This window comes from Hemitrygon akajei, chromosome 3, assembly GCF_048418815.1.
Source record: "Hemitrygon akajei chromosome 3, sHemAka1.3, whole genome shotgun sequence".
NCBI classification, from domain to species: domain Eukaryota; kingdom Metazoa; phylum Chordata; class Chondrichthyes; order Myliobatiformes; family Dasyatidae; genus Hemitrygon; species Hemitrygon akajei.
The window spans coordinates 71,426,628-71,441,235 of record NC_133126.1 but is presented as its reverse complement, the minus strand read 5'-3'; the positions used below and the strand labels follow the sequence as shown (position 1 = coordinate 71,441,235).

General features: G+C 42.0%; 1 protein-coding gene across 11 annotated transcripts in view; it reads left to right on the top strand.

The window, feature by feature from the left end:
- Positions 1 to 14,608, top strand: part of meis2a (Meis homeobox 2a) — a 109,466-nt gene that overhangs the window by 34,343 nt on the left and 60,515 nt on the right. For all 11 annotated transcript variants that reach the window (XM_073040101.1, XM_073040103.1, XM_073040102.1 and 8 more), the window contains one exon: positions 10,728 to 10,873. In XM_073040101.1, coding sequence (XP_072896202.1) covers positions 10,728 to 10,873 — 146 coding nt within the window. The remainder of the gene's footprint in view (positions 1 to 10,727; positions 10,874 to 14,608) is intronic.

Genomic DNA, 14,608 nt, shown 5'->3' with positions numbered 1-14,608 from the left:
AGTTGCATGTATCCTGGGGTACAGTCTCTAGAACAATTGGGTGCTTGGTGGAGACATCTGTGAATGTTGACCTTTTGACCTGTAAAGAATGCTCTGGAGGTGGGGGAATGTAATGCTCCTTATGGCCTTGAGGAGACTGAAAAATGTACAGGAGGAAACAACCCAGCCTAAAACTGAATAAATCAGGCAACAAGCTTAATAAAGAGGGCATCTGTGTACCCTTGTTCTGAGATGATTTCCAAGCTAATCTCATCTCTGTCAAATGAAAGTTGTCTTTAAGTGAAAGGTTAAAGCTCGGAAAATGGCTAGGGTGAGAGGTGAACATGTGACGAGGATTACTGCAAATTTGGGCACCTGCTTTTTTTTGTCTGAAACGTTTTCTTTCAGCCAAATGTGCAGCATTTTCAGTATATTATTATGGGGCATACACAAGTTAAAACAGGCACACATTTGCACTAAATAGTTCCTGTTCTTTTGGGAATTTACATTCCTACCATACATTACTAAGTCATTACCAGCCATGTTCAAGGTTATTTTCTTGTAGCTGCTGGGAGTATTACTTCTGTGAACTCTGACATGAGGTCCCTTGGTTCAGACTCTGAACATTCAGGGAAGGCTGTGGCACTTGACCTGCCGTTTGATGCCTCCTTGAGACGGTGATTCAAGATTCAAGATTGTTTAATGTCACTTCCTGTACACAAGTGTAAGATGAATGAAATAATTGTTACATCGGATAGGATGCAGCGCAGAAGGAAAACACAAAAGATAAAGAATACAACAGTAGTAACAATAAAACTCACAATACATTTATGTAAATACATAAGAGTGCTTATATACATAGATTGATTGCATGTCCATAAAGTGACTGATGGGAAATAATAAAGTAGTGATGGAGTCAGTGGATGGGGGTGTTGATCAGCCTCACTGATTAGGGAAAGTAACTGTTTTTTGAGTCTGGTAGTCCTGGCATGGATGCTACGTAGCCTCCTCCCTGATGGGAGTGGGACCTTCCTTTTCAGTCCTGAAGAAGAGTCCATAGATGCTGCCTGACTTGCTGAGTTCCTCCGGCATTTGTGTGTGTGTGGCTCTAGATTTCCAGCATCTGCAGAATTGCTTGTGCTTTTGAGACCATGAGCAGGGTGCGAAGGATCTTTTATGATGTTACTGGCCCTTTTTCTGGCAACTTCCTGTATATATGTCCTTGATGGCGGGTATGCAAGTGCCAGTGATGTGTTGGACAGTTTTGACTACCTGTTGTAGAGCCCTCCTGTTTCTGTACCAAGCAGTGATGAAGCTTGTCAGGATGCTTGCTACTGAGCATCTGTAAAATGACACAAGAATGAATGTGCAAAGTCCAGTTCCCTTCAGCCTCCTCAGAAAGTAGAAGCATTGGTGAGCTTTCCTGACTGTGTGTCGTGTGTTGTGGGACCACGAGAGGTTGTGTGAGACCTGCGCTCCTGGGAGTTTGAAACTGCTGTGCCGCCGCTGTAAAGGAGGGTGTGAGTGGTACGAGTTCTCCTAAAGTCGATAAACATCTCCTTTGTCTTGTTAATGTTCAGGAAAAGGTTAACTGCCTGACACCAGTGGAAGAGGCGAGCATTAAAGCAATTCTGACCAATATTTTAAGTTTTACAACCTGGACTCAAGAAACTATAGGGGCACCTGGTATTTTCCATAACAGGTCGAGGGCCCAGAGAATAAGGGAGGTGGAGTAATAAGTGCAAGGCCTTCACACAGCACAGGCAACTCTTCCATGCTTGTGCACAGATTGTAGTCCCCTGAGATCTGGTTGAGTTCCACGATAGATCAGGAGCACGGATGGCAGAGGGTCTCCAGGCTGATGGTGGTGAGAAAGTTGTGTGTGGGTTCGGTGGGGGGGGGGGGAGAGTGGACAGGGAATGTCATAGTGGATGGGACACAGAATGTAGATGTGTAGAATAAAATATAGTTTGAACGAAATGCTCTTCATGTCGGTTCCGACTCAGAGAAGCAGCTGCGCGCTGACTTTTTATCTGACAGCACAAAGGACAGTAAAACAGAAAAGCAAGTAGGCAAAGCAAAGAGACAAAAGCAATGATCAGCCAACACAGCTCCACACAGCCTGACTAATTTATGAGAAAAAAACTGTGCAGTTCACTCGATCAGGACTCTAAGGAGGCGGGTAGAATGGGAGGAAGTTTTCATTGACTCTTCTGAGCAACTGGGGAAACCACTGGAGATACTTCGCAGTTTGAACTTTATCAGGGTCTACGCTTAATCAATACGCTATTGGAAAAAGAATTAATTACTAAAGCAGAATAAAACAGCTGCATTTTAAACCAAGCAGCCATCAATTCTGTAATCTTTCAGTTACAGCTTAGGTGCAGCGAGGATCATTTTGGCTTCACGTAATGAGGAACTGAGGGAGTCTCCTCATGAATGGTTTGGGAATTTGCATTAGTCGGTTTCAATCTGTTTACCATCACTGCATGTGGTTTTAACCTTTCTTCATTCTCCAGTTTCATCTGATAAATTATCAATTCAGTACCATTTCCACACAATTTCACTATCCACGGCAGGGGAGGGAATGAGGGCCACAATCATCAGTGCCATGAGAAAGTGTCTTAACCTCCTTCCACTCCCTTTTCAGTGGGCTTAGGGCTGATTGGTTTCAAGCCGGACAAACCTCTATTGTACAATTCCAGGGTCAGAGACCTGCCTGTTAAAGAAACAGTAATTTGAACACAGTCTGTAAACGTTTCATCTGTAATTTCCATAATGGTGAATTTCAAGGAGGGTTGTGGGGGTTATGGGAGATGAATTAGGTTTTTAGTGAGCTCATTAGGAAGCCAAACAGAGTTTAGACAGCAAGGCAGTGAACATAGCTGTAATCAGTTCTGCTCGCTTTGTTCCCTGCCTTCAGGACATTTTTGGAAACTTCATGGCAGGGACTGATGAGAATATGCTGAGAGAGGCTGCAATCTGGAATCTGATGGTTGACTTGTTGATTTGTAAACCCTTAATTCATTATTGCTCCAATTTAATCCCTTATTTCTTCAAGGAAATTACACGATTAATAAGCCTTAATATCTATTTACACCAATGCCCTGTAAATCTACTCTGCAATAATTTTGGTCGTTTTGGATGCGATACCTTACTCACAGAAACTAAAGAGAGGCCCGTTATTAACCAAACTGAACGTGATAACTCCTCATCGCTGATGGGCATTTAACTGCCCAGTTACAGCTGAATCTGCATGCTGATTCAGAGCTGGCATCACAGAGCAAGCTGAATTTAAGGTGACAGTGTGTGTTTTTATTGTTTCTTGGAATACCCACCTTGTTTGTGGTTTTTCAGGAAGCAAAAGCAGTTCCAGAAAACTGATGCATTTGCTGTATTCATTTTCACGCTTATTTAAGTTAATTTAACATGACCCAGATTTCCTTCCTTGGACTAATTAGAGCAGCAACACCTAGAATCACCCATAGGTTTTTTTTTAGAAAAGCTGGCTAAATGTAGATCTAAGGGATCTGTAAACTAAAGCAGGGTATCAAGTAACGAAACCAATATGATCCGGAAGTGCTTCATAACAGAGCTATCTATAAGAAGACTACCTGCTTTTAAGAGATGTGAGGCTGATTTGGAATATTGGAGTTCCAGCTGAATGCATCCAAAACAATGGTATCTTTGAGACATGGCACCTAGATAACCTCTGGGGCCAATTAGTGTAATTTCTGTTGAATTGACAGGATTGTTCATTCCCCTCTCAGACTGAAAAGGGGTGGGGCTGTTAAACTGCAAAATCCCTGTTATGGACTGAGGTCTTTATCAAGCGGTACAGTGAATTTTTGACATCAAGTTCTATTATTCTTGGAACCCCCCCCCCCCCCCACTTCTCTGTCATTTTGAGCTGACACAATGCGCACATAGCATTAACTTTCACAAGGTGACGAGCAATATGACAATATAGACACATCTGCAGCTAATGAGCTCTGCCTCCTGGCTTGTGTGACCCAGCTTCAGACCTGACCTCCAATGCTGTCTGCGTGGAGTTTGCATGCTCTCCCTGTGACCATGCACCCATAGTTCCTCCCACATCCCAATGACTGCTGGTTGGTAGAATAACTTGAGACTGTAAATTACAACCCCCTCTCCCGAGTGGCGGGGGGGGGGGGGGGTGAGTGGTAACTGTGGGGAGAGATTAATACAAATGGGCTGGTGTGAGCTGGTGGGCCAAGTGACCTGTTCTGTTGTACATGACCTCCCAAATCAGAAATTATGCCGGGCTGTTTATATACGTGGCTGTGTAGAATATCGATTGTCATTTCCGTGTCTGAAACTGAAGACATAGTTGAGGTTTCAATTTCTAGTTGCATCACTGTCTGGTTTGGGGGGGGGGTGTGGATGGGCTACTCGAAGTAAGCTGCAGAGAGTTGTAAGCTTAGTCAGTTCCATCATGGGCACTGGCCTCTACGGTACCCAGGACATCTTCAAGCAGCAATGCCTCAAAAAGGTGCGTCCATCGTTAAGGATCCCCATCACCCAGGTCATGCCCTGTTTTCGTTGCTACCATCAGGAAGGAAGTACAGAAACTGAAGCCTAAAGTATATTTATTTTTTAAATTCATTTTTCCCCCCATTATTATGCATGGCTTTGTACTGTTGCTGCAAAGTCGACGTATTTCATGACATGTGCCAGCGATGCTAAACCTGATCCATGGTTGGCAATGAAATGAATTTCTGATGAGGTTCATGCAGATAATATCACTTAAAATGCTTTCATCCTCCAACTTTGAGAGCACCATGGCTGTGCAGGCACGTGTACATGTTGAACATCTAATGGCTGTTCTAAAGGGGTGTGCAAACAGATAGCAGATAATATGTCATTTCCAATAATCAAGTTTATTGTGTGAAGCAGAGTAATACCCACCACTTGTGTCTAATCTTCATCAGTCCTGTGTGTTTGATGCATGATTTTGTTAATAATATTGAATCATGCCATAATGTTATAAAATGGCTTCAGGAGCATTCAGTCCTGATAAAAGTGCAGTGGTGATCACTTCCTGAGGAGTACATGTCACATTGATGAGGATTACACTAAGGGTGTAACACTAAAAGTTGACACTGCCAAACTTAGTCCAAGATGCCCTGGGACAAATGTGGTAGGTGAGGTGGCTGGTCGGGAGTCACTGTTTCTGCTAAAGACACTTCCTGTTACTTTTACTGGTGGGCTGTCTGCATTGCGATGTAAGCAGATAAGGGCCGAATGAAAATATTCAGGTTGTTGGTCGATTATGTCATTGGCATTATAACGTAACTGTAACCACACAAGCTAAAGCTGACTGCTGTCCTGGTATCAGTCAGTGGAGTAGGTGGAATTGTCCCAAGTACGTTTCTTTAATCTTTTCCACACTTCTTTTTTGGTCCATAAAGAACTCTTCCCTGAGAGCCCAAAGCAACTCTGTCAATACTTCTTCCAGCTCCAAGGCTTCTCCCTCATAGTATCAGCATCTGTTCTGCACCCCACCACCCTCACCCCTAACTTGCTGTAACCTTGCCAAAGGCTATCAGGTCTCCGGTTTTCTTGACAATCCAATACAAGTTTTTGCTCTTTAGCTAGCCTTGGTATCCCTCTGAATAGGTTGAGTTGAAGAGTTGTTCCAGGAATTAAGGGAAGTCTAGAAGTTGCAAAAGGTGCAGGTGAAAATTTCCATCCCCTTGTACCCGCTATTACTTGAGATTAAAGTTACTCTGAAATAAGGGGCTGTTGAAATACTGAAATTAAGTACAACTTCCATTTAACTAACCAATGAGCAAGGCTGTAAAAAAGAATACAGTGCCATTTTTAAAACTGAAATTGGTATATTGCATTGGGTATGGTTGGTAAGGATATGTGATCAATAAATGGTCACACAACCCACTCCCATCCTGGTGTTCCAAAATCACAAGGGCTTCTACCAATGAGAGCATGGAGTCAAGGAAACGAATGGCTTGTAAATTCTGAACGATTCTGTGAATGAAACAAAAATAATTCTGACAGGCAATGGGTTGACAGCAACTTTACACAGTATTTTCAATATGAAGAATGCAGACACATCGAAAGCAGAGGAATCGTCATGAAGGGAAAGATTAAAATGGGGCAATAAAACCCTGGTGGAAATAGTGAACTGTGCAGAGGTATAAAAAAGAGAAGAATGATATATATGGAGATGCTTCGATTTAGGAGGATGAATAATGGTAGGTTATTTCAAAAGATCAGCACCAAAAGCCTGATCTTGTTGGACTAGATGTAAGACAAGATGAGGTTTCTTGGACAGGGTGATCTCTTCCAGTCCAAAAATGTTGCTGAAGGGTAAGATGGAGATGAGGGCAAGGCTTTAATTTTTCCAGTGTTCTTTTGGAGGAATTTGTGACTCAGGCATGATCACTCGTGTATTGCATGCATTCTGAGGCAATCGGCTGGTGCAGTGAGACAACAGTTCAATACTTCCATTTAATATCAGAGCATGTATACAGCGTACAACCTGAAACTCTTATTCTTCGCAGACATCCACAAAAACAAAAGAGAAACCCAAAGAATGAATGACAGTAAAACACTAGAACCCCAAAGCCCCCTCTCCCCCATTTGTTTCAGCAGGAAGCATCAGCACCCACCACCTGACAATTCAGCATGCCACAGGAACAGAGAGGTGTCTCACTTTTCCACAGTGAGAAGGGAGACCAACAAAACAAAACAGTTGGCTGTTTACATTCTGCCGTGTTGCTTTTAATCCGAGTTCTCCGACTCTCTCCCACCATCGAGAAAAAGAGGAAGAGAGAGTGATCACTAGAGAGCAAAGGCCTCGAACCATCCGTCCGCTGTTCGTGATGTTCCATTTCCCCCGCGATGCCTTAGTCGGCGACACCAGCATGGAATCAGTGCATTCGACCCAGGTGTTATCGGCATTCATATGAAAAATTTCTGAACGAGTGCCATTTTTTTACTTTTCGAACAAAGTTTATAAAAAATTATATTCCTCCTTTAAAATACCATTCACTTCTCATGCTGATTATAATGGGAACTGAGGTCTGTTCTGTGCTTGACTTCTAATTGCTTAATACAGTTGAGTTCTTAACCCACTTCTGGTGGAACTAGAAGAGACATCTTAACAGTGAAATGAAGGCAGCACACTAAAATTACATACACTATATTCATGATTCATGTGTGTTAGGCAACCACTGCATGCAGAAAAATGTTTAGTACCAAGCAGGTACAACCCGCGCCTAGCTATCTGCCTTTCTGCTTCCAGGTCACATTATTGATTGTAGCTATTGCTTGCCTTGACTTCTTTTACTGGGCAAATGAAAATGTGTGCTGTATTTCAAGGACAGCTTTAATATAACAGGCTTTTTTTTTGTGTCTTTGAGGCCACAATTCTGAATCTTTCTAGATATAAATATACCCTGTGAAAAGAGATAGAAAGGAATTTGCATATATAAGTAGGTGAGGTATATTGCATTGCTTCTTGCAAGCTGAAGGTGAAGCTTAAAGACAGATCTAATACCTTAATCTACTTTTTTAGCCCTTGCATGTTTATATTATGATCTATCTCTGCCTAATTTGGTTTTAAGTAACAGCCGGTACATTTTGTTTACCATTTAACAAGAGTCTTTAGGCTCAGTGTTACTAGAGTCTTAATCCTGCCTAAGCACAGAGCAGCAATGGCTACAGCCCCATTGCCTGATGTGTTCTGAATGAAGCTGCTTTCTGTCAGTAACATGTGGTCTCTTCACTGGAGAGCCCTGTGCAAATCCTGTGTAAATAGAGGGAGACTAACAAAAGATGAGCTCCTGCAGCTCAGAGCATTTGGAGCCATTTGGGGGTTGAATGTACTAAATGCTGCTTATACCGCCTGAAAAGTTGAGGAGAAAGGAGCATAAAATCCCTTCTCTTCTTTCTCTCTCTTCCCTCCCCCTGTCTTTCTCCCTGCTGTTACCCGGAGGGTTGGATGAGTGGAGCAAGGGGTGGGTGGGTGTTGGTGGGAGATTGTTCTGGGCCAGAAAAGCCCGGGGAAGGCCCAAGAGGAGTGATTTTTAGTGTTCCTTTGAGTGTAAAGAAGGTGGCGTGGGTCACTGTCTCCTCTTTAACATAGGAAAACCCACACAGTTCGTAAATGTTGCATGCAATAAAAGAAAGTGCAGCTGTTACACTGAACTCCAGAGCAGTAGGCCATGCCCTGCTGAATATCTGGTCACTTCAAAATAAATCTTACAGAAAAAATTCAATTTTAACACACCCGAGCAGGCAGCACAGCAGGACAGAAAGAGAGCTTAATAATTAAGGGTTCAGGTACTGGCCATTTCAGGCAAACTGAGAGGAAAGTTATACATTTTATACAGAAAGAAAATGAAGAATTTTAACCCTGCTATTACAAATGAAGCAAGCCTAGAGAGTCATACCTTCTTTTTAGAAATAAAAACACAACTAAATAAATAGTAAATTATCGTCTCCAACCTTATGTTTACTGTAATATTAAAATCTGATATATTCCAATTATATTTAATTAATATTTTGTTACATGTTTCACTTGAGATATAGTTACTGATAATGGCAACCTTTGAAACCCGAAGATCTTTATTTTTTATCAGCTCATTTTCCTTTCTTCCCCATCTCATTGTCTAATACATACTTCTGATGCCAGCTTTTTTATTCGGCATAGAATTTTCCTCTCCCCAGGCACAGCTTTCCAAAACCGCCGTAGGCTAGAGCACAGCACCTCAGATCCCTGAGGCCCAGTGCCCAACTCCTAATAGCCATTCTCCATCTGTGTCACATGGACAGATGATAAGACATTTCCACTTTCTGTTTTGGAGTATATACACACACAGGTTAAAATGCCATAGTTGCCAAGGAACAGTCAGAAGCCATTAGCATTTGGGAAAATTTGCCCTGCAGCGTTCCTTCCTGGCATCGTGGAAGAGGGTGTAAATCACCACCATTCTGTGCTCGGCAATTGTAATGAGGCTCTGTGAATGTTCCTGGTCCAGCATCATTTTTATGATTATTTCCACCTTTTTGGCTCGCCGTCATGATTCACATTTGTGGAGAGGTAGCAAAAGTTAGTGGTAGATAAAGGGTTGGGCACTGACATTTGTGCAGATGGAGGGAACTGCACTGCCTTGGGGCTGGGTGGCTGTAATGAAGTGACTTGTCAGTCTGTAAATACTGGGGGTCGCCTCTCCCCGACGTGATGGAGGGTATCACATTGCAGTGAAAATGGAAATGTCAATAAAATTAATCTGCCAACTCTTTGCTGTGGTTTTTTTCCCCAGCTTTTGTGACTGTAGCGGTAAAACAAAAAATTGTTAATTTGCACAAAAATTGACGTGGAAAGGGCCCTTGTTTAATGTGAGCGCGCAGTGCCACCAACCCTGGTAATCACATAACTAAAAGACAGTAGTAGAATTAGCTGCTGCATTTGTAGCATTCCTTAGGAAGCTATGTGGTTCTGGCTACTCTGAGTCCTAAGTTTATTGTTTTAGGCTTTCCTGAACAAGGTTTTTACTTAGCATGGGATTTATGGCATTTACTGCTAATGAATGTCTATTCTTAAATTACAAAACCCACAGTCTCAGCGCAATTTCCAGATGTCCTTGCAGGACCTCAGCTTCTTAAACATCAGCAGGGAGCATAAACTCTGCGCCTCTCTGTTTTCTTCTTTCGTGTGGCTTTAGGCTAATGATGTGCAAGAAAAAACATAGCTGTCGAATAGAGAAAAAAACCAATGCTGTTTCAGTATCCTTCATTTATTTTGCATTTGATTATACTTTGGGCCCCTTCTTTCTTCTTTCTTTTTAATGTTATTGGTTCAAATATTAATGGGGAAATATAATATATATAGGTGCTCTGATTGATGCCTCTCAAAAACAGAAGGACAAGCACGTATGAATTTTAAGAAAGTACGAGACCAGGATTGCCTTGGTGCAGAGTTTTTTTAGATACATAATTTAGATGCCCTCTAGGCAGGCTTTCAAGGCATTTTTGCCTGAGGGTAAAGAAAAATAACTATGACTGTTAAAAGTAAATGATTTTTGCTAATGCACAATTAATGCAAGGGAAGGCAGAACAGTGGTGAGAGTGGATAGAGGTAACTCCTGATTTAAAGAATGCACCCTGCCTTGATACATGTACCTAATGTACCTTATTCTCTTAAATATGAGAGTGGAAAGTAGCGATGCAGGGAGACAGAGGGTGTCATCCCATGCAAATGTAATGGGGGAGGGTGTGATGATGAACTGTGGTCTCCTCTGTGCAGTGAACCATGACATAGTTACTTACACCTTATGCAAAATCTCTGTAATGCACAGAGCCTTTTTTTTCACTTTTAAGTCATTATGTGGTTTCACTTGGAAAACCTGTGCCTAACTCACCCCATATATTTGGGAAGCAAAGTCAGACTGAAATGAAATTGTTATGGAAGCTTTAAAACTACACATAAATATATTTGACACAGGGCTACTTCTCCATCAGAGGCACAGCAATAATTGAATTAACGATACATGCATGTTCATGTGAAGTTTATCAAAACAGGGTTGGGAGACATGGTGCCTTGCGTTGAATATTATTTGCATAACACCCCCATATTTTAATGAGAAATGTTATCTGCTTGCCTTATCCTAAATCAGAGTGAGTCAGACTTGATTACTTTTACGTGCAATTTGTAGGATGTGTAACATGTAATACTTTCGCCCTTTATTCTGTGATTTCAGGTGATGGGTTAGACAACAGCGTGGCCTCGCCAGGAACAGGTGATGATGACGATCCGGACAAAGATAAAAAGCGACAGAAAAAGCGAGGCATTTTCCCCAAAGTAGCTACAAATATTATGAGAGCATGGCTCTTCCAGCATCTCACGGTATGTGCAGCATAAAGAAATCGTACAGTAGTTAATATCACTTCCTTGACACTGATTTAAATAGAGTTTAAAGTACAAGAGAAAGCCTTTCAGTAATCTGTGAACATCGTGCTCCATTTTCTTTAGATGTTCAACTCATTAAAGGATAGCTCTGCAAAAGATTATCTGGGCCTTGCAAAACATTCTCGCTCAGATGACAAACTTAACAAGAACATTAGATAGTGGATCTTTTTTTAATATCATTCAACATTATTTCTAGTCTTGTATTGTAAAGAAGTAATTTTTGAAAACTGCTTTTTGAGAGAGCCTGTTTCTAAACAGGAGGGTAAGAAGTGTTACTATCTGTCAAGTTTCCAATCCATTGCTTTTATCGTTGGCTTATTTGTATCATTGTGAATGCTGCTAATTTTGGTTTCATTTTTGATAACCCATTAAACACGGACTTTGTGGGCATTTCATTACACATTTACAGGATAACTAACTGGGCACATTGTGATTGAGCAGTCTTGGATGCTGAATTGCATCACTGAGCCAATAGGAAAGTGGATATATTACCCAGCAGGTTTAATTTTACTACAGTATTTGATTTTATAAGAGATGGATCATATCGGAGATTACCTGTGGGTTAAATCGTGCCAATCACAAAACTGGAATAGGCAGTTTGTGTACAAATGATATTAGCATACTTTTTGTTACCCGACAACATAGTGCAGCTAATAATATCATTTTCCTATAATTCCCATTTTGCCCAGAGTGACATAAACTGAAGCTCATAACTTCATATTACAACAACTATGGGGAAGACTCACTCAGACTAGGAGCACATTGGGTTCAATTGTTGCTTTTCTTAATATTTTAAGGGAAGCTCTGCCCATATCAGGAGACCTGAGCTGATAGGTTCAGAACTGATTGTAAATTGCTCAGATTCCTTAGAAACTCCACAGAGTGTCCTTAAACTGACAGGGTACTTCCTCCAGCGTTTAACTGTTAAAGAGACTCGTGCAATGGGGGTTCAGTGCTAACACCACTGGCAACCTCTGTCACTGGAGGCAGTATTACAGCCACGGTTGCCCACTCATATGGCAGTGGCACCTCAGAATAGGAAGCAAAGCTTCCTCCCTCAGAGACACCACTTCCTACTGGAACTTTCCCGTGAACGACTAGTTTTCCAAGGCTTTCACCATGGAAATCTGTGATGTTCTGTGGGATAACATTTGCCCATGCTCTTGAATCACTTTTCTGCATGGAAGTCAGGGTCATTTTGATGGAGAATTCTTCATCCTAAGATCTTACCAAACAGCCACAGCAGATCACTTCTGCATCCCTCAATTTGCAGCTCCCCGCCTCATCAAAGGGGCAAGCAGACACGCGCTTGTGAAGAAATCGTTTTGTTAAAACTGTTCTCCCTGAGGAACAGACAGCTTATTAGACACTAGCATTCACCGCACGTGTGTGTGCAGCCATGTGTAGGCTCACATGGGGGACCCAGGCCCTTCATCAACAGGAATGGTTTCCACTCCTAGTCTGCAGGTAGTTGTGGATCATAAGACATATCTCCTGTTGCTGAATGTCACATTCTGGGAATCGCACGTGACTCTTTCATCCTGAGGAGTCTGCAATGCATATGTTTTCAGCAGCCATCTCTCCCCGGAGCAATGGCTCCTAAGGGACGAGGGCTATCCTCCACTTCCAGTGCCTTCTCAACCCACAGCAGCTGAGTGACGAATAACAAGGATCAAGGACACCATGGAAAATGGCATTGCTGCCTTGAACGTGAGATTCAGTTACATCGATCTGACTGGGGGTGCTTTATGGTCAGAGCAAGCAGCTATCGAGATTTCATCATTGTGTGCTACATGTTGCACAAGCCTGTAAACCGAAGACAGTAGTCACACTTAAGGATGAGAAGCAGGACAACTGAGGCGCTGAGGCCGTGAGACGGCACTTGGAGAGCAGTGCAAACAAGAGGAGCAGGAGGAAGAAAGCAACAAGCCTCACACTCCACTCCACACTGGTTAGACCGTGTGGCTGAATTAATCCGTGGTCCAGTTTCATAAAAGGCTTACTACATCTCTGTCAGAATCAGAATCAGATTTACTATGAACACGAAAGATTCTCAGAGGCTGGAAATCCAGAGCAACACTCATAAAAAGCTGGAGGAACTCAGCAGGTCAGGCAGCACCTCTGGAGATGAGCTAACAGTTGCTTTTCAGGCTGGGACTCTTCATCAAATCCTTCATCAGGATTTATTATCACTGACATATGGCGTGAAATGTGTTATTTTGCTGCAGCCGTACAGTACAAAGACATAAAAATCTATAAATCAGATAAATACATAAATACACACACAGATACTGTTAAAGGAAACTAGCAGCTCAACTGCACACTTAAAGTGACTTCGCTATGGTGGTCATTATGTTTATGTAACTATTAATGTGCACGTCACTCTACCCTAGAGTTCGGGAATTCTCACTCATTAATGTTGTATTCATGTCCCTTTTGAGCGAATATAGAAGGAGCTGACCGCTCTCCCACAGCCTCTGACTCTCCCGTGGCAGTTGAAGTATGTAAAATGGCTTTGTGCATGCCACAGGAATGGTATTTGGGGTGGATCTTACTTCTTCTCCGTGCAGCATTGTCTTGAGAGCTGCTCTGAATTAAAAGGACCTGTGAGGAAAGCAATGTCCTATTTAGTGCTTGTCCTTGGATGTAAACCTTCCTAACACAATTTCACTCTGGGCATTCATAGATTCTGCTGTGACTTTATTGAGAACTCAACTTAGTACTTGCTTTAAACACAACGATGTTTCAGCACACTAAAAATAGTTGCAGCCCACTCAAGCACAGGATCCCAGACATAACGAAGATAAGTGCAATTTTTTTTTTGGGAAAAAAAGCAGAGAATAGTTTCATGTGAAATTCAACTCATGTCGAATGTTTATGTTGATGAATCCAGCAGTGGGGAGAAAACTGCCATTTAACTTGGATTTGCTAGTCATTGACCCAAGTTAACAAACTGCGCCACAAGCAAGTTTCTGCAGAATACTGGGCCAGGTTGTGGTAGGAGGGAAGATGTGGAGTGCTCTGATGTTGCAGATAATAGCTACATTAATTAAGGATATCCATCCCATCCCATATGGTTTAGCAAGACCAGCATCAAAATTTCCTTGTATGTGTACTCTGAACTTCAATGCCAGAATTTGACTTCCGGATTTTCCTTATTTAGTTTTTGTCGTCAGTGGATTCAAAAAGTATTGATCCCTAAACACATGCAAGGTGACCTTTGGCAATGACATATTCATTTTCTTAAATGTACTTGTGGCTGGCTCTCAAAGAGTTAACAGAAAGGAAAATCATAGCACAGCACAGGACAGACCCTTCAGTCCACAATGTCTGTGTTGAGCACAAAGCCAAATTGAACTAATTCCCCTCTGCCCACAATGTCTGTGTTAAACACAATGGCAACTCGAACTAATTCTCTTCTGCCTGCATGTTATCCATATCCCTCAAATCCCGTGCATATTTATTTGTCTATTTAATAGCCACTTAGATACCACTATCATATCTATTCCCACCTCCCAGGCAGCCTAATCTAGCACCTACCACTGTCTGGTAGGTGCCCCACATATCTCCTCTAAACTTCGCCCACTCTCATCTTCAATGTATGTCCTTTAGTATTTGAAAGAGTATTCCAATTTGAGACCCAAAGTTTCAATTTATTTGTTTAGCCACATA